Source organism: Gavialis gangeticus, unplaced genomic scaffold, assembly GCF_001723915.1.
Source record: "Gavialis gangeticus isolate Ggan-Ray unplaced genomic scaffold, GavGan_comp1, whole genome shotgun sequence".
NCBI classification, from domain to species: Eukaryota; Metazoa; Chordata; order Crocodylia; family Gavialidae; genus Gavialis; species Gavialis gangeticus.
In genome coordinates, this window is record NW_017728992.1 from 68,127,591 (window position 1) to 68,151,719 (window position 24,129).

At 40.3% G+C, this 24,129-nt stretch overlaps 1 protein-coding gene across 3 annotated transcripts in view; it reads right to left on the reverse strand.

The window, feature by feature from the left end:
* Positions 1–9,294: 9,294 nt before the first annotated feature.
* Positions 9,295–24,129, reverse strand: part of NFATC1 (nuclear factor of activated T-cells 1) — a 157,247-nt gene continuing 142,412 nt past the window's right edge. For all 3 annotated transcript variants that reach the window (XM_019524065.1, XM_019524085.1, XM_019524074.1), the window contains exon 10: positions 9,295–11,800. In XM_019524065.1, the coding sequence (XP_019379610.1) occupies positions 11,751–11,800 (50 nt within the window). In that variant the 3' untranslated portion in view covers positions 9,295–11,750. The remainder of the gene's footprint in view (positions 11,801–24,129) is intronic.

Below are 24,129 nucleotides of genomic sequence, written 5' to 3' on the forward strand. Positions count from 1 at the left end.
TCGTAGACATATGCAAAGGTCAGATTTCCTTTCAAGGCATGTCTCTTCTATTCCCTTAGACTTGAGAAGACTTGAAAGGAAAAGCTTTATTGGCACTCAATAGTATACAGCCACACAGCTGAGCAGCTCTAATTCCATCCAGCAAAGAAACACTTGCTAATGCAGCAACTGTGTTTAAGATGAGAAGGAAATTAGTAATGAGTTCTCTCTAGCGTTCTAAGGAATTCATACTGCAGTTAAACACACACCTCAATAGCTTTTCTTTCAACTATTAGCACTGAAGGAATCTTAATTATATCCTCAGAATTCCCAGGCTGCCTTAGTTAACAGAGATAAATTCATTCAGTTAATTAATACATGAAACAACTAAATGAAACGCAAGGTAAAGAACTGGAATCTTCTGAACATGCATAAAACACGTGAAATTGACTTTCTAAAGCAATGATGATGATGCATTTTGCTGGGAGAACCAAACCAAAACCATCTACATTGGCCTGTATCTTGAAATAGCTACTCAGGTTGCCATTTGCATGACTGAGGTTAATTGGAGTCATATGATTAAATCTACAGGAAACATATTACAAAACATAAAATAGCTTATTTGGTATGCAATTTAGAGAGACAGATAAAACACTTTCATCTTTAAAGTGTAGCTCTGCTTTGAGAAAGTGTGCAAAATGGCAGCATTAGATTCCACCTCTATTCTATCTCAGTAATTTCTAGATCAAGTATGCTCAATTTGAAAGTACTTACGTGTATGTCAGACAACCCCCTCCCCCCACAAGCGAATGCCCTGGTACACTGAAGTCAAGTAGCATTTTTTCCTTTCCTGGTTCATCATTATTAATGATAAAGAATCTGCAAGCCAATTCCTACCTTTGTTAACACCTATTGAACCCTAACCATAATTCAGCAGTCAGTTCTTGCTACTAGAAAATAATACTATTCACTCCCTCTTAACACTGTTGTTTCCACAAGTCTAACAGGTGCAACAGCAGTAAAGATTTGTTGCAGAAGTAAACACACTGGTAGGAGATCAAAAGAGTTTAAAAGATACAGTTTCTGGTATCACTTTTACTAGAACACTTGTACTTTAAACCAAAGGTCATGATCAAAACACTGCTGATCCAGGAGCTTTGGAAAGGGCTTTCTTAGGAAACTATCACTGCCGTTTTTAATTAGCTCATTCTGCGAGGCTAGGGACAGAACTTACACATGAACTGGTTTAAGTAATCAGAAACTGGTTTAAATCTATAACAGAGCAGAAGTTCAGTGCACATAAACCAGTTTCAAAATGGCTGAGACTTGTTTCAGATACACCTGGTTGAATGTAGTATCAGACTTAACTGATTTAGGTCAAATCAGTTTATAAAACTTCTGTCCCAGACCCCTTCCTGGTTCAAGTTAAATCACAGTCCCTCAGCATCCCAGTATGGTGATGTGCTAACTGCTCCAGCAGAGAAGAGTTTGAGGTGGGGGTAGTTGGGATCTACTTGCTGGGGTTGGGGGAGGCGGGGGGAGGCTAAACCCCCATTCCCCTGAACAGAGCTATCCTACCCTGCTAAACTTACTGCCAGCTGTGACTGTGGACTACAAATCCCAGAGGCACCTGGAAGCAGAAAGAGGAAATGATGAGCAACCCTGCAGAGTCCTCCTGTTGTGATTCTGGATTGCAAATCCCAGAGACCTCAGGGGCAGCAGGAAAAGGAATCAAACACATAGCCCATGCTGGCTACATGCCAGAGAGCTGTGCTCTAGCACCCCCTGGCTTCTGGCTTGAGTAACTGCAGGCATGTGGCTGCAAAAAGTAAATGTCTGTTCACCTGTTAGTTTAATCTCTGCAGCTTAGACTAACCTGCAAAGACTGAATCAATTCAGCCTTGGGCTTTTTGACCATCTGTACTAGCTAGAAAGCTGTGCAGAACAACACAACCCTCTCCCTCCGTCATAACACGCAGGTTCTGCAACGCCCCTTGCCAGAATATATGGAGCAGGTCAGCTCGTGAAAACCAGATTTTCACAATGGCACAACTCAAGCCACTGAGTCCTAGGCACAGGGCAGAGATTATTGGGGCTCATACCCCCCAGAGATGACATGACCCAGTGGTGCACCCTACATTATAACCTCTGTTGCTAAAAAGGAAGGTTTAGAGCATTCTCAAATTTTCTTTCCAGATGGTTCCTTAACATTAGGTCTTTCTGGTCTACAGACTAGGCCTGAAAATGTCTTCCTTTATACTAGCAAGCCTCTCTCTATTATCATAGTCAGTCTCTCTCACAGTTCTGATTGCTGGTAGTACTTCATGCCATTCTAAGCCCTCCCTTGCTCACACTTACTTCATGCCTCACTGAGTCACCTACTTAGCAACTATGTACATCTTCACCTCCTGACCCTTTGCTTTTCTCTGTGCTCAGACTTGCTCTTCCTATCTGCAAGCCCAGCTGACAACATTTTTAAGGAGATTTCTTTTTTTTTAAAGGATAATCTCTTTTTAAGGTGATTGTGCAAGCCAGTGTTATGTACTATCATAAAGTTAACCAGTTTAAACTTAACACAGGACAATGATGAATCCAGCTAATACATACGAGATTTGTCCTTTATCAGTTATTTTTGTGGGCATTTACATCTCCTGAACAATAGGCTCATTTCTCTTTGTTGCTGCCAATGCTCCTGTTTCCTAGTTTGGGAGCCAAATGCTGGGAGTTTAGCCGGTGCTTTGAGTGGATGCATGGTTCGGTTTACTTACAGTGCAAATATATTTATGGAAACAGTTGTACATTTCAGAGCACTGAGAAGACGTTTAGGTGCGTATTTGTGTTTCCCTTTCCGAAAGGTCACTTTCCTCTTGGGAGAGTATCCGCTCTAATCTATCTCTCTCTGTTGACAATGGGCAGTTTTAAGTGGCTGTACTTGCAGTATTGCTACCATGGTGAAATTTCTGTGTGGTGGCATACTTGTCACATTCAAAGACTGGCACTGGCATAAAGGCATGTAGAAGAACAGTTGTTCTATGATGACAGCAGAGGTTTCAGCGTCTTACTTCTTGCTGATACCAGTTTTAGGTCTGGATGCCTGTCTTTTTCTGAAAGTGAGGGCCTGCACAACAGTTGACTGGTTTTGTCATTTAGGAGTTTCCTAAAGCTGCTCCAGAGTCAGCTTTGCTGTAGTAGCCCTGTTTCCTTTGGATTCTTCATAGTCAGCTGCATCTATGAACAAGCTGTTGTACGAGGTTCATACCATTGTCATAATTTTTGCCTGACATGAGTTTGGCTGCTGTCCTCTTTCTCTCTCTGACTCAGCTCAAGTCAAACAATACGGCCTAAGTATCAGATACATTTTACAGTAACAACCTTCTGGGCCTGGAGGAAATTCATGGTTTTTCAATGGCCAGAGGAAGGGTAGCATTCAGGTGCTCCTGCTCAAAAGCAAGAGGTTTTGAGGTAGACGCACATCATAGACAGAGTTAGCAATACAGCAACTGGGACAGGAAGTTGAGCCAATCTGATTTGCCCAGTGGAGGGCAGTAGTCCAGTCAATTCATTTCAGAACGTCTAAAGGGTCATTGGCTGCTCTTGCTGCAGGGATGTTGGGGGCCCTGTGCACAGTACAGTGGGACGTCTGTATGCATCTCATCACGTGATAGTTACCACAGTGACTAGGCTTCAGTGCACATGTGAGTGCATTCATTATTTTACTGAATCACATGTGCTCACGATTTGGCTCTCTCCTTTTTGTGCCCCATAACCCTTGTGAGGCCACATGCCTTGTTTTGGCATGGGTTGATAGGTCTTGGGGCCCTTTCAGAGCAGAGACCAACATGGAAGCCTAGCTCACAGAGGGCTATTAGATTTAGAAGAAACAAAATGTGATCTTCAGTCAATGTGACCCCCAAATGCAACATGGAAGTTAGATTTTCCAGACAAAGTTGAAACATTTCCATAAAATCATATATTTCAATTTTTCAAAAATTGGATTTTCCAAAGGAAAACCATGTTGATAATACAATATATTTTGTTAATGGAATGTAGGGATAAAAATCACATGAAAGGAGAGGGAGAATTTTGACAGGGATAAAATACCATGTATGAACCACCCCAGATGATTGGTGTATTTGGAATGAGATCTGAAAGGACATCTTACAGATGAGGACCATAAGAGCATGAGAACATAAGAACTGCCATTTACTAGGCCAGACCATGGGCCTGTCTTGCCAAGTATCCTATGTCTCGCAGTGGCAGAGGGTGGACGCTGAAAAGGAGAGTGAACAGGCTATGACCAGGGTTTTTCCCGTTTCTCTCCCACTTGCAGCCTCTGTTTGTACTTGGAATGTTGGGAACAAACTAGACCCATGTGGTCTGGTTTCCCTCTTTCCCACTCCTTTCAGAAACATTTCTGGTGTTGTGGACTGGGCAATTCAGAAGCATCAAGCCTGTTCTTTCACAGTCTATTATAGTATCATATCAATAACTTCTCAGGTCAGGAGATCAGGGGGTAAAAAAAACTGCCCCCCCAAAAAGTGGAGCAGCGCACATGGGGGCAGTGTGTGCTGCCCCAAACTTGAATCTGGATGGCCAGAGCCATGCTCTGGTTGCCAGCCAGCCTCTGAGCAGCAGGATCACTGCTGCTGCAGCCTCAGGAGGCCCCAGGACCCCAGGTAAATCTGCTGGGGTCAGCCCAGGGCAAGACCCAGGATCCCCTACCCCACCCAGGGTAACCTGCCATGCACCAGAGGGCATATAGCACAGGTGTTCCCCAGAGACAAGTAGCAGTGGCACAAGGTGTGCTGCTGCTTCTTGTCCTTGGGGAAACAAACATCCACACTTGTGTGTATGCCACCTCAACGACTGCTTCATATGTCTTTTGTATGGTAGTGTATGCCTACTCAACCAAGATGGGCAGCTAGTCTTGGACCAGACAGGCAGGCACACCCACCCACTGAAGCCAGGAGATGTTGAATGCCTTTACCCTTTCCCTGAATTGGGTAGCAGAGCACCAATCCTTGCTCCTGCATTGGTTTTGGTTGTATAAGTCTGCCTGAGCGGCTCTGATATCAGCTCTCCCCAGGTTTCTAGCATAAAAGTGACAAAGGGAAAGGGGATTTCTAGCTGCAGAAATTCTCTGGTGAGCAGAGATGGGCTGTGGGTCAGTAGCATAACTATGACCATGTATAAGCACTAGGCTTCTACCAGGAGAATCACTGCATAGAAACCACAAACATGCATGCTTCATCAAGTTTCTCCCACAGGAAAGAACACCTGTACACTTTCTCATCACTAGCGTCCTCCCACGGACTAGGAGCTGCTGAGTGGCAGGAAATGCTCCCTGCACCCTTCCTAGGACTGGGGTCACCCCAGTCCTGAGAGAAATTAGGGTGGAGAAGACTTCCATGACTTCCCCAGAGTAGGGTCACCCAGTTTGGAGGGGGCATGGGGGACATAGCCCTACTTCTCCTGTCCCTCCTTGGAGATGGGTGCTCCCTCCTCCACTCCCTAGATCAGGGTCCTGGGTCTGGAGAGCAATTCAGGGGGTTTGTCCACCCTGGTCTTCTCTCCTGTACTGGTCCAGTAGGGGAGGGGTGCAGCTGCTGCTGCTTGGGAAACAGGCTGGGGGCTTTAACTCACTGTTTCCTCCTCTCTGTTCCTGGAGATTGGGAGTGGACCAGAGGTGGCTACTCCCTGCCTTTTCCCCAGGTACTGGTTTGGAGAAGGTGTGGGGAGTCTTTTCCTGCCACTCCACTCTCCCTGGGGACCAGTAGGAGTGGAGTAGCCACTGCTCCCCAAGCTTTTCCCAGACTGGGATCACCTGGTTTGGTAAAAGCACAGTGGTTAGGAGAGAGGGGGCAGCTGTAGGCTGAATATCTGTATTGCTCCCTCTCCTGGAAAGATTTCTACTGGTGGAAATTTCTTGGAAGTTTCCACCAGTAGAAATGAATGCCTGCTCATGACCTACACCACTAGCCCAGCACCTAGTCACTCTAAGGACAAGGGGAGTGGAAGCAAGATAAAGGCAAATTTCAAACTCTGCCCCTCAAGCTAAATGACATGTACATATGTAGCCACAAACTGGAGTTTTGTAATTAATATCTACCATGGTTATTTGTAGACTCCCTTCACCCTAGAAGCAGTTGCTCAGTGACACAGGGCAACATATGGGATACAAAAGCTCCATATGTCATTGAAGGTGTTTCTAAGTTGTGGAAGGTGCAAGGAGAATACTTGGCTTCACCTGCCAAAATTTTACAAAGGGATCCTCTAACGTGCCCAAAGCTGAATTTGCAGCACATTTGAATGATAAAATAATTGATTGCCTATAATTCAAGGAGGCTAAATGAGAGCTCTGATAAGCAGCTCTGGTGTAATGACCAAAAGCTAAGATGCACGTGGCATATCATACATTACACTATTACCAGTTGGCTTAGATCTTAAATACTCAGCCCTTTTTAGCTGTAAAATATCTTCAAGTTTGCACAATCCAAAAACACATTTTCATTGGCTAATAGTAAAGTTGGTTTTGGAGTCAAGAATGGCTGATAATTAAATCCAACAGCATGAGAATCTGGTACTGACCTGCTCTGAACAAGTGATTTGGCTACCTGAAGAGGGGAGAATCAAAACCTTTTCTCCAAGCAGACTCAAAGAACTTAAATAAAGAAAAATCCTTGGACACTAACAAAGAAAAACATAATGCAGGCAAGTGAAAAAAATGACAGGGGATTGAGCTGGTTGTTGGACATATGTGTGTTAGAAAAACTAGAACTATCATTTTTTTTGACTAGCAAGCCTCTCAGTGATCTTCACATGAATTTGGAGAGTTGCTTTGTTTTAAAACATGACAGGAACAGAAAAAAGCTTGTGCTACTGTCCTCAAATTATCTTGCCTCCACAATGCTTTTCTGGAAGGGTAGCTGTTTTGCTTTAACAGAGACAAATTCAGTAGTATTACAAAGATGAATGCAATAGAATTACACACTTGGTAGAGGAAAGTTTAGCTTCGTGGCAGTTAAGAGTTATCCAAGAAATTTAACTACTTGAAATTTGCCATTTTCAGCTGTGTGGAGGAAAATCTGGAAGGAGCAATTCCAGCAAGTATATTTAGTCAAACAGTACCAGATGGATGTGTGGGATTCACCTTATGCTTTAGTTATGAATGAAAGTAGTCATCTAAGAATGTGTTAGACTGTATTTTTTGCCTCTAGAATTATGGTCAAGGTGTGGCCAATGCCGACATGGCTGGGTCTGGATTATGACTTAGGGATTTGTGGAAAAGAAAAGAAAAGAGAGTTTATGCAAAGCCAGAGAATGTTGTGATCAGAACATGTCACTCAGATGTAGTCACTCTGTGACTAGACATTTGCGCTGTGTATGAACTGGTGCCACAATCACAAACAGGCAGCAGGAATTTTTAATAGAGTATTTTGTGCTTTCCATCTTCGAAGAGTCTTACAAGCAGTCATCCCATGGAGGAAAGCATAATTTCAATTGTACAGATGGGGGAACAAACAGAGATTTGCCCAGTGTCATAGAAGCAGTTCATGTCAGCAGCTGGGATTTAATAGCAGCTAGTCCTATCCTGTCTACAGGGTTTTGACACTGGCTTCAAGAGGAAGAGGAGAAGGCCGACTATCCCATATAAGATAGGTATCGTTCTTTTCTGATATGAAGACAAACATAAACCAAGGACAGGTTCTGATTCAGGAAGTTCTTCAGCTTGTGCTTAAATCTATCCCTTTTCACCTGCTTCAGGCCTTTTCTGAATCAAGGTGCAAGGTATAGTGCATTGTGTATCTTTCATAATTAATCTCTGCTGTAAAATAAACTCAAAGGCTGCATCCAGACGAGTGTGGCTGTGTGGTATGTGGTGCAACAAACATGTCTGTGGTGCCACATACTGCACGCTCAGCTGTTCTCTGTGCTGCAAGGTAACAGCACTGCAAGGTAACACTACATTAAAAAAAAAAGCGGAGTGGTGCATGCGGAGGCAGCACGTGCTGCTCAGAACTGAAGCCTGGCCAACTGTAGCCATGCTCTGGCTGTTGGCCAGGCTCTGAGAGGCAGGATCATTGCTGCTGGAGCACCAGGAGGCCCCCAGGACCCCAGGTAAGGCTGTTGGACCAGCCCAGTGTGGCAAGGTATGCCACCACTTCTTGTCCCTAGCGAAACAAATGTCCACACTTGTGTGGATGCAGCCAAAGGGTGCAACTCCATGTGAACTTTACCATGGCGTAGACTATTAGCTTTGCAGTAAAGCGTCACAGTCTACATGTGCACCGGTATTAGGGCACAGTAGATTAATTAACTCTGCCATAAAATAGTATGGTTGGGGACAGTACTATTTTATGGTAGAGTGCTTACGTACAATCAAATGCACATGTAGACTGTGACAGGAATTGGCTGGGGCAGAAGGTGCTAAATTATGGGGGCCTGCCTGCTGGATAGCCCTGCACTGTAGCACCTTTGTGCCCCAGTCAGCCCTTCCACCACTCAGTGCCACCACCTGAAGCCCAGGGCTGACACCTGGGCCCCCTGCCAACCTGGAGCTGCTCTGCCCTGGCTCAACAAGCTGCAGTCCCAGGCACACATGTAAAGGGGAGCAGCTAACTCTGGTGCAAATTGTGCCAGAGTTTATTTCTGCAAACTAATAGCACATGTAGATGCGCCCAAAGGTACTTGTATCAGTATCTTCAGAGTTTCTATTTGGTTCATTATTACATATTATTACATACAAATGCAGCACCTACTGAGACAACCTAGAGAGCTTGGATGAAGCTTGTCTGAGTTGACAACTGCTTAGTTTTTTCCAGGAACCTGTCCCTTCATTAATTAGATATTAGATACCATAATACAGAGCCTATATATCCTTGCTCCTGGCAAGGTTAACTCATTCCACTAAATCCATGGGCAGTATCTCTTCACATGTTAGCAACAGTTTGCAACCCAGTGGGTCCCAATCCTCCTCTCAAAAGTCCCTGGCCTTAAAAAAATTTTCATGGGTGTAACAGAGAAGAATACTGTTCATTTAATGCAATAAAGATATAACTATTGTATCATTAAGCTAATACTGTACTAATTGTTTTGATCTTTAAAGAATGCAAATCAGCAGTGGGGAAAAAGAAAATTGGCTTGGTTGACTTTTTAAACATACATACAAAGTGTATATTGTACATAGTCACAGTTGTTTCCTAGGAAAATAATTGCTGAGTTCAGACCCATTTTTCCATAAGAATTAGTGAAACAAAAAGTTAAAAGTGAAATCAACAGCCGAGACACACAAACAAAAACAAGGTAACATTCTCATAAGGGGACAAATTATGCTTTTCTTTTTTATTTTATGAATACATATACAAGATATGCATAATCTTCCATTAGTCAGGCTTAAAAGTAACAGATTTTGTTTTTAAAATAGCTTGAAGAAAACTGACAGAGTTGGTGCAACATATCTAAAATATACAGTTGATTATTTTGCTCAAATTATTGCTGAAATGCAAACACTGTGCTGTGTGTGTATATGTGTGTGGTCAAAGCCTCACCCCGGATATTTCTCTAAATGAATAAAAAATGCTTTGGCATATCCAGAGGCTCCTCCACTCATGCTTTCTTGACATTTCTGAAGTAGACAGAACACAAGCAGAGATTATACCATATATCAGTTTCACTCCTTGGCAGCAATGTTTTTAAATGTGAAGGGAGTTCGGGGGAAAGGAAAAAAGGAGTGATTCTGTTGAGAAGATATGTTTACCTCCATATTAAGATGATTATATTAGCAGGATGAAACGGGATGCAAACAGCTTCAAATAGAAGCAATTGTGAGATACATACATATATACGTATGTATGTATGTATGCATATAATGAGAAAATGCTTATTTTATATGAGAGGAAGATTTGTCAAGATAACATATAATGAACCACTCTAAGACTAGCTTCCAGCAAAACATTTTGCTTTATTAGATCTAATTTCTAGCTACACATTAAGCTGACATCTGTCAAACTTTTTTTTTTATATGGCAGTCTATATGAATTTTTTCATGCAACTTCTACAATTCTAATACAGGGTGAATAACTTGGATTAAACAGGTGGGGAATAACAGATTACTATTAGGACCAATAACAGCATAATATGTACATAGCGCCATATTATATTCTGATGTCTTCACAGTAATGTGCAAATGTGACAAATATGGCTTTTATTTTGTGTAAGAAAAGAAAGTAAGACATAATTGTACAGAATATTTTAATATGTTTAGGAGTTTTTCACTTCCTGTGAAACATGTTCAATTCTCATTACGTTGAGGCTAAATAGTTGCCACCTCAGTATGGAGGTGTAGTTTAGGCATATTTCCAGAAGGGGGCATTGATTCCTAAGGCACAATATTAATGTTAAACAGTTTTAAATTAAACCATGCTTTTTTTTTGGGTTATATGAAATAATAGAATGTTGTTAGTTATATAATAAGCTGTTGATTTTACAAAATACAATGTTAAAGGCTACACTACATGCCTATCTGTGCTCTGTGAATGTTAGCTAATCAGAAAACATACTATACAGCGCTGCTTATGAAACTTTTGTTTTTTTGGTAATATTTTTTTTTGTACATGTAGCAGAGAGTTATAAGGCTTCTGTGGAATAAACTTATAACTGAACAAATATTTTACACTCTTTCGTACTAGTATTTACAATTACATTAGTTCATATTTTTCCATTTGGTAAATAATATGTATTTTGTATGCATCTTTTTTGACTATCTAAAGTGCTTGCTTAACTGCATGAGGAAAGACAATGTATACCTGTCATAGGTGCAACAGACCCTCAACTGAAGTAGCTGAAACATTTGTTTTGGATCTGAAATGTGTTCTCAGTAATGGAAATTATTGCTAAATTCAGTGCCCTCAGCAGGCAGTCATCTATATTATTTGTCATATATAAATATATGCATATATACTAGTATGTATGTACATGCATACACATACATCTATCATGTAATAGATAGATTTCATTTTTTGTCCATCAACCTTATTACTTTGTGCTACTCAACTTACTTGTGCTATGACTGAAGCCTGATTAAAATCAAAATCTTAACATGCTACTACTAACAATCCTATGATTCATTAGCACATAATATAGACAGTATGAAAAAAGAAAGAGCTGAGATGACAAATTGGGAGGCTCTTGAAATGCACTGAGAATAAGGCAACAGGCTGTATATTACAGCAGAGAAAAAGCTGAAGAAATTCTGGAATTCACAAAGGTATTTTACTCTCAGTAGGGGTGTCTTTCCCCTCCAATAGGCAGTCCTTTGATTTTTAAAACATCCGTTTCCAGAATTGCAAGCTTTATAGGTTCTGCACCCACCAATACCTTTTATGGTAGCAAACTCAAAGCCTATTAAAAAATGCCCTGATGCCACAATCTGGTAAAATAAGGCACTTCCAGGGATGTATTCCAGTGGTGCCAAAAGGATCGGTTCTGGGTTTCCTAGTTTTATCCCAGAAAAATGCGCCATCTTAACAGTTTATTCCCTCCCTTTTTTTTCCTCTTGAGATGATTTTCTTTAAAGAAGATATTTCATCAGTTGAGGTCGAAGAACTACTTCTTTGTAAGCAAGAGGTAAATCTTCAGTTCCTAACATTCAGTAAGGTGGAAGATCAGAGTGGTACCAGGTAATATCTTCAGTTTTTTTAGTAACTGTGCTGTAGCTGATATATCAGCTGAGCTAAAAGTGTGTGGGTTGCAAACTAGTCCAATATTGCAAGCTATGAATGGACATTGGTGCTGGAAAGGTCATTCCTTATAATTTCATTTACTGCAAAGAAAGAACACAAGAAAAAAATAATTATTAAAATTAAACTTGGGTATGATTACTGTTTCTTATGTCAAATAGATTAAAAGAAGACTGTATCAGTTCCTTTACAGTTCTGCTATAATTTTCAACATTAAGCATAACACCCATGATTAGATAGCTGAAACAGGCTGACCAAAGTGCAAGAGAGCAGGATTAACATAAGTTATTAACATGCTAAACACTGTATGAAACCAGACATCACAAGAACAGCAGCATCTTGGGTCTTTTATTGCATCAAACAAATTTAACACTTTGAATGAGTTACAAATAAAACATTCATCTGCTCCGGAACTGGCTCTGATGCTCAAAGTATTGATTGACCATAAGTTTTAGAATAAATTATCTATTCCACAAAAATAGCCAGAAGGATTATATGTTAGTATTCTTGACACAGCAATGCCATGGCACAAAGCTGCCAGTTACAGAGCTGAGCACTTGAAGCTGTGATGCCTCTGTAGAATAAGACTACACATGCTAATTTTCCACTGTGGGATGATTAAAAAAATGAAAGGAAATGGGTGTGTTTGTCCATTACTTGCTATGGGTAAATGAATAAATACACTTTCCTTTCATGTTGATCAACACTCATGAACGTGTGGCCTCTGCTCCTATCAATGAAGACAGAGGGGTGGGGAGGATCAAGTTAAGTTTTAGGCCAGAAGTTGCAGAAAAGCATAAACAAGGCCCATTATCTAAGCATCAGCCAGTCAGACTGCATCTCCACTGATAAAGTATTGTTTTCTTTACTCATGACTCTTCTTTTATTCTTTCCTCCCTTGTAGCTCATCAGGCCATATTGTTTCCCACACTCAAATTATGTCCATTTATCAGCGTGTGATTTTTGGCAGATGGACAGGAAATGACTGAACCTAGCAAAGGCCATCTACAGTGAACTGCACAACATCCCTTTTATTTCCACCCCACCTCCCTGCAGCCACTGCCACCACCTGATTTACATCCAGATAGACTGAATGCCATCAGTAAGGCTGTCACTGCTTCTGAGTTTTCCTAACTTTACTGGGAGGGGAAACACAAGCCCACGTCATGGAACTACCAGGAGTTTTCCTTTGCTCGTGGGCTGCTGTTCACTACCATCCAGATAACTCTATGTGTTTGTTGGAAAGAGCCCAGCATGTCTAAAATCAACTTCCTGAAGCAATTAGTTGTCGAACATGTTTTTTCTTCAGACCTATTGCACAGTTTGTAACAACAATGCAGGAATCAGTCAGGATTAGGGCCATGGAAGCTGATCAGTGGTTCGTTTGGTGCTGACTTACATATATGTCCTACAATAACAATGGAACATCAGTTGTATTTGTGATTACCTATTTGTTTCAGAAAACTAAGAGCAGAACGGAAATGACACGTAAAGACAAAATACTTCTTTCTCTTGATAGTACCATGGAATTGATATTTTATATTAGAAAACAATGGAAACACATTCAGATGGCAACTCCAGTACTGGTGAGAAGAAATTACTTTGCACATCCCCTAGTAAAATAATAACGCAACAATGTTTACAGGTTCTCGAGTCAAGACAGTTTTCTGAACCGAACCTCAACCTTGAATGCAAATACTGCACTCTTTTGTTGTGGGAAGACATCTTCCTGACATTTCTGTCAAGATAAACCTCATAAAGCAGCATTAGGTACACTACAAAATATGTGGCAGCATCCCCATGTAAATGTGGTAATGAAAACAATCCCCTGAGGGCTAGAGATCAAGTTTCACCTTTGTGTACTTTCCCTGTAGGTTTCTTCTGTGCTGAATAATGCTAAGCCACTATTCAAACTGCTCCTTAATTTTTATACATACAGGGCGCATCTGCATGGGATGCTTACTGTGCGGCAGCCTAATAACCCTGTGCAGTAGTGTGCCGGTCAAAAACTGTCCTAATAAGCTACTGCACTGTGTTATTAGGCTACTGTGCAGTGGCTATCACAAAAAACCCATCCGCCCACACTACTGTGCAGTAACTAGTTACTGTGCATTTAGTTAGTACTTCATTACGGAAGTACTAAACTAAATGTGTAGTACCTACTGCACAATAATGAATGTGTAGACGTGCCCACAATGGAGATTCAGGATGAATTCTCACAAAGTTTCTGTGAGGTAGGTTAAGCAACAAAAGTGGCATTTCTGACGTGGCAAAAGCCAGGACTAGGACCCTTAACTCTTAGGGCAAAGGCAAGTTAGAACATGGAGTTTTTCATATCAAGGCAAGTGTAGACACAGCTCCAAGTGAAAGCTCTAAATGCAGTAAAAACTGACTACGGGAAAAATTTGAAAATAACCTAAACTACCCAGGAATCTAAGTTCCATTTTCAAAAGTGATTTAGACACTGAGTTGTCCTTTGATTTTTGGGGGACACTGACTTTCAGTGGGAACAGCTTCCTCAGAGCCCAAGTACAGTAATTTTATAAAAACAGGAGTGAGCTCCTAAGTCACCTAAGTGCCTTTGAAAATGTTATTTACCTCTACAGCAAACTTTTCCTCAGCATGACCCCATGTTCTTAGCATAGCCCCTCATTCCCAACCCACTGTCTCCCACCCCCACGACCCACCCGCTGTTGTTGTGACCCCATATGGGGTTGTGACTTACAGTTTGGGAACTGCTCTCCTAGAGGGTAAGTGATTTTTTCAAAGTCACCCACCAAGCCCCTTCCATCTGGGAGCTCAACTCGCCTGAGTCACAGCCACAGACTGGAACAAACTCCCCCCCAGAGGTGGTGCAAGCACCTACTTTGGACTCTTTTAAAAAACAGGTGGATGTATTTCTTTCTGGGGTCACTTGACCCCAGCTGACTTCCTGCCTATTGGTGGGGGGGCTGGACTCGATGATCTCACGAGGTCCCTTCCAGCCCTAATGTCTATGAAATGTCTATCCTTTTCTAATATTTTACCTAAACTCAACAATGAGACCTAATATTATCAGGACCACATGTGAGATCTATCAAAGTCGCTGGCAGCTGTATTATTGACTTTAGGGAAGATTCTGTGCAACTCTCTCATTGTAGCTGAGCTTCCACTATCTTTATGAGTGACAGTCCAGCACAGCTTCCTCATATACAAAGACATCTACTTAATAACATCCCCTTCACCATATCAACATATACCCAAAAGATAGCTGAATCTTGCAATAGTGTATCCATTGCCACTGGAAAACAACCTGATCTCACAAACAAATGGGACTGAGGCAGGTGAAAGGGCCAAGACAGTAGCTGGTGGCAAGATTTTACATCACTCTCATCTAGTATTACCTCCTTTTAATGAGGCTCTTTATTTCACCACTTTTAAATAGCAAATAAATTAAAAGTGTGGGCTCTTTCTAGGTCATGTGAAATGATGCTGACAAAGAGTACAAGAGGAAGGCAAGATGTGAAGGAATCCCTGTCTTGCTTAGCAGTCAGTATTGTAATTTAGTAAGTCTAGTAATTTAGATACAGCTGAAAAACCCATCTGTTTGAACACATGAAAGGGGGAAAAAGAGCAGAAGTATGCTAAGAGTGGGCTTTCCCTTGCTGCCCACTAATGCACCTGAGCCTGTGAGGGAATGCCCTTCAGTGGGTGGGAGTGACAGAAATCATTCAGCATGCTTGTGCAGTCTAGGACCCAAGTGATACACTTTTGTGTGATGCTTGCTGTGATTGACTAGTAAATCTATTCACTTCCTCCATCAATGTGTTTCTAGCATCTAACTTAAATTCAGTGAACAGATATGGCCAAAAGAAATTGAGGGGGAAAAAAGCAAAAAAGCCCAAAGCTTTTTGTTAAATTTCATTTATATCTGTTTTTTGATTAAAAAAAAAAAAGGTTGAAAAAAACCCTCTGAAATTAAATGAAAATTTCCACAGAGGTCAAATGAAATGTTTAATTTAACCCTAAAATATTTCTTTTTGGTTCAAACATATTGAATTCAATTTCAAACATTTTTTTCAGTATTTCATTTTGGCAGGAATATTGGGGCTTGATCTTTATGCTGCTGAACCAAAAATTCAGTTACTGGCAGAGCCCTAATCCTAGTTACAAACAGAACTTCTCCCAAATGCACCTCAGCTATTTAAACACTGATGGAATGATTCCTCTAGTTGGACCAAAAATTCATCCTATATTCAATGATTCACCCTGTTGCTCTCATGAATAGGCAGGTTTTGGACTACATATCTGTCACTTCAATATGATGGCCCACTATATAAGGATCAACTTATATATCTATGTAGCACAAGCAAAATTTTGGTTTACTTTGACTTCAATTTTTTTAATATCCTTGGGTCTGTAGGTTAAAATGATGCAGAGCACCCGGCTGTTCCTAATTCTAAGAGTAGTAATATTTTGTGTGCACATAATACTTTCCAACTAAAAGTTTCAAGGCTTTACAAACATTAATTAAAATTACACAATCTTAGTATTCTTGTGAAAAGTGTATTAAACCCAATTTATAAATGTGGAAGCTAAGACTCTTAAAATTAGCTCATTTGCTTAAAGTCTCAAAGTAATACCATGGCAAATCTGGAATAGAGTTAGTGTGTTCATCTTAAGTGCCCAGATTAGAACAACACTTCCTGCACAAAACACATCCCTTTCTATCTGATATCAAAAAGCTGAGTGTGATAAATTTACAACACATTTGTCATCAGATTTTAGTTTGTTTTTCTGGTTTTTTGGGGGGAGCAGGCATTGTTACTTCTGTAGCTAACACCTACAGTTCCCCACAATGCCTTCCCTCAATTAATATTTTCCATCTTCATGTACAGCTTTTCCACTGACATCAAGTCAAAAAAATAATAGTGCTGAGAAATGCAGGTAACACGTGACCTTTGTACCTGTTAGAAGCCTGAAAGAGGAACTTTTCCTTTGCTAAACATCAGATGCCACAGCAGCAGGATGTGGTGAGCTGTTATACCACAATATAGTTTAATAAGGAGTTTTTTCTTTTTATATTTAACTTTGCTTGAAAATGCCCTTGCAATGGAAACTTTTGTTTTACTAAATAGCAAAATCAATATCTTACTGATGCAACAGTTTGAGTTCCTGCTTTAAACAGGGCAACCGGATATATTTAAAGAAAGAGGGACTCCTTATATGGATATGAACTTTATAGGAAATGGAATCACTTTCAAATGCTGAAGCTTTAATATGGATTCAGAGCAGGCCTACATAAAACAGTAGACTTATTTTCTGCAAACTTCTGCATTCCTTTTATTTGGCTACTGTTTTGAATACAGATAACTTTGTGGTGTTTCTGTTTTCATAAAATATCTGGTCTTCCAAAAATAAACTCTGCTTTTCCTAGTATATTCAACATGGGTTCTGATTCACCATTGCATGGTATAATTCCATTCAAATCAAAGGAGTCACACAAGTGTAAAACAGGAATAATGCAAATATGAAACAGGCCCATGAACTACTGTGGTAAGTTCTTCAGTACACAAAGAATGCTGGATCCCCTGTGGTTTTATGATGTTCATTTGTGACTATGCAATAAGGGCCAAATGTTCTGAAAGAGACTCAAAAGTGGTAGATGAATTTAGAGCCTCCGGTGCTGAAAAAAATATAGTTGCGGAGACTTTAGAAGGTAGGATGACAGTGCCTTTATATCGCTCCCACTATTATCTTTATTAAAAATAAAAGCCCCCTAACCTCCACCTTTTGTTCCATGAATGTGTCAAGGTTCCTATGGGGGAACATTTCTACTACCATGAAGTCAGTCTGCTTAGTTGTGACTAAATGTGCCTACCTTCTCCCTGCATCCTGTCCCAGAAAAACCAGAGTAGAGGCTGCAAGGGAGCCACATTTTACACTATTCATGGTGTAGGGGCCCTGGAGCGTCCCTTCTGATTTTGGTCCTGCCTGTGCCACAGAACCATACCATTACTGTTCTATTCAGGCTCTTCTATGGTTCTCAATAGAGCCATCTACATGTATGCTTTACTGTGGAGTTGACTAATTAGCTCTGCACAGTAAATTAATTAAATCCATTATAATATAGTACTGTTGGGAACAGTACTATCTTGCAGTGGAGTCATTTACTGTACAGAAACGCACATGCGGACAGTGACCAGGACTGCAGCAGTTAGAGCCAGGGCGGAGCAGCCCCAGGCTGGCAGTAGGCTCAGGGGGTCAGCCACGTGGCTCTACAGTTTCAGCACTCCTGTGTCCCAGCTAGCCCCAGTGCTGCCCAACACCAGCACATGGTACCTGGGGGAGTCCCGGGTGCACGTGAAGATGCTGAGCCCTGGAGCAGATGACTCTGGTGCGAACGCACCCAAGCTTATTGAGCCGCATTAATGGCTTTGGTAGATACACCCAGTTGGGTTCAGAAATGTTGCCCATGTTGAATAAGAAGTAGAAGTTAAAACTTTCAAAATAGCATATGAGCTGCAGCATTGCTTTTTCTCATATATATTAAAATTATCATGAGTACTTGTTTAGGATTTAAGGAAGAGATAATTTGACACTAACACATCTCTCCTAGACTTATCAGTTTGTTCTGCATCTTTTCCTGATTATGTTTCCATAATAATTAAGCTGGCAAGCTCTTCATACAGCACCATGGGCTTCATCCAAAGCCCAATGAAGTCAATGAGAGACTTTCTATTGAATTCAGTGTATTTTAGAGTTGGTCTGGAGAGTTTTGTATCATCAGAGTGAATAATCCAGGCTGACCTATAAAAATACAAACTCCAAGCAATGATGGTGTCATTTTGCTGTAGGCAAGCAGGCATTTTTCAGTGAATCCACCTGGACAAGTATGCTACGTAAATAAACAATTTTGACTCAAAGGCTTGCCAGGATATGGAACAGTGCAAGTCACCTGTTTCCCACAAAGCCATCTCTGCCCTCTCCAGCAACTACTTCCAGCCCACGTTTATAGTGCTGTACAAAAGTCAGAAAAAAGTTGCAAGTTAATTATAAGAGGAAGTCTGATGCAGGCTTGGAGAGGAAATGCTTGAGAGCTTATACTGATCAGGAGGGTTTTACTATGGTCTATTTAATTCTTTTAAAAAGAAGCATGATAAGTTCAAAGCACAGTGGCAAAGAAAATTCTTCAGAAAAGTGCACATATCATGAGTCACTAAAACTTGGTGCATTCACTTTAAAAAAAAATAGAGATGGCAAACAGCATCATCTTCTTCAAATCCTTATGGAGAGGAATGGTTAAGCAGCTTGTTTAAGGAAATCTATTGTATCAATCTTTTGTTAATAACAGTTAACTCACCTATATATGTGTAGTGCTACATGCTGTACCTTTTATGTAACTATGAACAATATGGAACATCTCTTTTAAGATGGGACAGAACAACAGTAGACCTTACAACTCCTAAACATTCTTTTCCTGGAACCAAAAGCAACCATCCACCTTCTCCTGAACATGCCTCGTGAAAAAAAAATCACTAATTGTATTTTCAAACAATGGATCTTGTATATATGTGGTATATGCTTATCTTGCTGGGTTCCTTTGACTTCCTTTCCTTTGGGCAGAGGGCTAAACCCAATGATCTTACAAGGTCCCTTCCAGCCCTAATGTCTATGAAATATAATCCATGAAACCTATATTATGTATGTACCAAATTATGTATAGATTTTCCTGTGCATTGACCTCAGTGCCGAATCAAGTTCTATCCCACTTTTAGGCACATAGATAGATGTATGTGCCTAAGCATGATAATATTCTGCCTTGCTCTAGTCCTGAAAAACAGCTAATGCAAAAGGTGAGTGGGTCCTCCTTCCCATAACTGCATTTTTTTGTGTCTCAGTCTTAGGCATAAAATGATGGTGTGTTACAAAAAGAGACGCATTCATGGATTTCCAGGACTGGAGCAGAGTGGAGTAAAATCTTGTGTATGTACTTAAATCCACGTGGACACTCAGCAGAATCTAACAGTCATTTGTCACTTTGGAGCAGGCATCATGTTTTATTCTGTTTTGTACAGCACTGAGCATTCTGCCAGCACTCATGGAAATGAGCAGTTACATGTAAAGAGAAACAGAACAATGGAGACAAGGAGTTTGGCTCCACTGATCTTTTGGTAATGCCTCATAGGTTATGGCATTTGCTTTGTTGTCTATAATTGCTACCATTGGATTTTTCCACTGGCGACATCAGATTGAGATCTGTCATACTTGGATACTGTTATGTCCTCTTATTTCAGATGAAATGCCATATTTCATGTCATTAATAAGGAGTCTACAGTCATAAATTGACTGGTAGGATGTGGAAGCACAAAAAGGAATAATGCCACCTCCTGATCACTGCATGCATATGTTATTTTTAGAAAAAAACGGTGAAATATAAACACATAGATAAACAGTAAATAGATAAAGCTCCTACTCTAAACCCCTAACAGTAAAGTCCTTTTAGGGGGTATAGCACTTCTCTCTCTGACTCCTTAATAAAATCTTCTCTTACATGTGAATGCCAGAAATTTCTATACAGTGGTATTACGTAAAAATGACTGAAAAACAATGCCATTCAAACTTCTGTTTTCAAAGCAGGAGCTATACCATGAAAAAAAATCAGAAAGTAGTGATACTTATTCCTGAGGTGCAAGTCTGCAACATGAAACTATAGAACATGCTAAACCTTGCTGAAGTAAAAACAAAACAAAGCAAAGCTTGTGAAGCAATGGAAAATATAACTTCAGACGTTCCATAAAGAAGTCAGATCTTGTATTACCTCAGGTGTCCTGGATGCATTTAGACCTTAAACTTATTTTTATCTGTTTAATCATAATAAGCCACCACCACAGGGTATGCTATTTTTGGAAAGAGTGAATAGGACAGTGGAGCAAATGAGTGACAACAAGTAGCAGGTTTTAATAAAACATGATCCTCCCCTATGAATGTAGGTTTGGCTATGATGAACTGTATTGTTATATATGAGACTCAGCCATTAAAATGGAATTATTTTCCTACCTGCAATACCTGTTTCCTTATTTAACTTGATAACTCCAAATAATGCAAAACCTGCCACAGTGGAAGCATTGTAGAGGGTTAACAGGAAAGGTTCCACACTGATGTGTGATGACAGCGCTGTGCGGCTCTAACTTAACTGGGACTCTTGACTGGATGCCCATTCTAAATGAGTCCCAGTCCCCAGACTCATCACATCATGCAAGAATTGCTAGTTTTATGCTTTTCATCCACCACAGATGAAACCCGGAGAGCTTTTTGAATTTCTTGTCTGTAAATACTTATTGCTAGATCTTTAGCTGCATTGAAGTCAATGGAGCTATGGTAATTTACACCAGTCTGGAATCTAGCCCCAAGTATTTTTGCTGCATGTTTGAAGACTGTGATTAAACTCTATTTTTTTAGCAGAAGTTTAAAGTCAACAGAATATACTTGATAGCCTTCCCTCAGTAGAACTCTCATTTAGTTCAGCAGGAATTCTGCCTGATTTAAATACTCAAGGGTTTGACTCAACGTGATGCAAGCTATTGTGGACACACAAAAACAAAAAGTGGTGGAGGTATAAATAAACCACATTTAAACCAAATGTATGTGTTTACGTTCCTAAGAGCACATGTCAGAGAAACAAAATAGGCATATTTTTAAGTTTTACACATAATTTCTATGCCATAAAAGAACTATGCAAATATTACATAATATCACCGAAGTCCAAGATAAGTGGCACTGAAGGTTGGGTGAGGTAGAAGTGTATTCATCACCTGGGCAGAACTGTAATGAAGGAAGAATACAGACTTTACTGCTAGGATGCAGTTCACCCCAAATATACGGAATAAAATGCTCAAACTGGTCCTAACAATTAATATTACTGTCCACTTGATTTCTTAGAGCACAGCCAACTATTAAGAAACTGTGAATCAGGCCCAAAATCATCATGAAATTTTATTAAAAACACAATATCTTTAAAATAATAAATTCTGAGTTCTTTATATTTGCCTCCTGTTATTTGGCCTCTATGGTTTCCATGCTTCACATTTCTAGTCCTTTCCCCACTGTGCCTAACTACCATAAATCCACATTCATTTCTCTCTAAACCAGATGAGGTTCCATCCTACTTCCTACCTAAGAAGGTTCCCTATCTTCTGCCTCACTTTCTTTAACGAGAGCTGAAATGTACATGTCATCTCCTGATTTCAGCAGGTGGGGCTTTCAGAAAAAACACATCAACAATCAGAAGATTCAAAATGAAGTTATTGCGTTGGCAACATTTGAAATAAGTTGCCTTCTCTCTACCCATGGCTCTCAAAACATTTTACAAATATAAATTAACATAATTTAAAACCAACTGATGCCTAGTGGTCCTGAGCAGCTCCTCCTTTCTGAAAATCCTGCCACTTTCAGTTCGGTGTCTCAATCTGGATTTGGATTTGATTAACTAGATTTAGGCGCTACCTTTTAAAATGTTGTTGATCACAGAATGTTACTGTTTTCTGATCATTTGAAGCTTTATAATGCTGTGACATATCTAAATCCATAAGCCCCAAGGTAAGTAACAGAAAAGGTTATAAAGCACCCGTATTTTATATGACTACACCGTAAGTCCGCTGGCCCAGCAATATCTCAACATTCTAACCACAGATAAACACACAAGACCCTGATGTTTTGGCTTTGCATCTCTTTTCTGTATGTATGTTCACACTTTTTTCCATAACTTAGTGAAGTCTCTGAGTTCTAATTCACAGCTAACACACACTCCATAGCAGTCCAGGGCAAAAAGATTAACAATCTCAGAGAAAACTGGTGAGAGATACCCCAAGTTGTCCTAATTCCACTTGCTTTGTAGCTTCAGATGGTTCCTCACACAAACCAAAGGAACAAGAAATGCTAGCAGTAATTGAACTGTGGCTGTTTTATCTGCAGGATCCTGAGGCACGGACTGTCGCTCCACAGAAGAAGACGTGGGAGTGTATGACACTTAACTACGCTCAATTCCCGCTTCCTCCACAACCAACTTGTTGAAGCCTCTGAGCTGTTGCAGGGGCAAACAAGTGAATATGAAATAGCTGTGCCAGGTGGCAGTGAAAGTCATGCAACCCTCTATGCCTGCCTGCTTCCAGCCAAGACGATTCTTAACCTCGCTGCTGGAATGGCTAATGAAACGGATAGGTGAGGGAGGGGAGAAAGGGCACAGCTCAGGTTCCAAAGTACAATACTTCTGTTGTAGTTTAGCATCAGAGAACTACTTTCTCTGTCTTGTTTATACAATGCTAAGGTTATTTTCCTCCCTACTCCCTCCACATGCACATATGTGCATGAGAAAAGCCTGCCCAGCAGTTAGCTAAATAGGAAAAAAAATCAGACTGCTGTTCTGGATATTACATAGTTATACTGTGCTTATATCACTGCCAGCTTATCTACAGCCTAACATGTTCCAGATTCATTTGATTTGGGAAGAGTAGACATAAAGGAGATGGGGGTGGGGGGAGAGAAAGGTGATAAAAAATCCATTCAAAGTCCACAACGGGGCTAGTCCATTTTCTCATTGTTGTTGTTATATTTTACTCCTCCTAAGAGTGAAATTCAGCTCCATGCATAAGGCCTGGGCCCCACTTGAGTCTTCAAACTAGACCTTAAGTAAGACTTAAGTGCTGACCCTCTGCAGTGTCATATTTTTAGTGTGTGACTTTTCTCCTCTCCTTTATCGGCCGGGTACATTTCAAATGAAGTTGAGCAGACACAGATACCACAGAGGGGAAAAAAACCCTGGATCTTCTCAAGAAAAAATATTGTGCAAACTAAAATACTCAATACATTAATACGTTGTTCTAGATGGCGCTCTTTCTACCAAATTTTAGATGTTTCAGGCAGGTTGAAATAACTAATTTTGGTGTTTTGAGTACACATAAAGATATGGAATTGCAATGCCCATCTTTAGCACTTATCCAGAAACATATCTTTTGCTTTAATACTATAAAAGGCTGGGCAACTGGAGAGTAGAATGTAAATTAAAGGCTAATTTTCATTTTTAGATTGCATTAGGATGGGGTGATGAGGAACTCCTATTATAATCAAAGTGGCCTATTAGCTTTACAAAGTATCAGCATCCATGATACTCTGGGGGTAAAGAAGAGAAGAAGGGAACAAAACAGGGTTCATAATCCTTATGACTTATTGATTTCAGAGTTAAAAAAAGCCAAACAAGATTGAATTTCAGTATTGATTATACAATTATTAATCTTTATAGAAGCTTTTCCAACATTGCATATAATGAGCAATTCATCAAAGTATATTAGGTGCCATGGAAGTTACATTCGATATAAAGGGGTCATTAAGTTTCTTGTAATTGCACATTACTGGAGCTTTAGTTAGTTCTAAATCA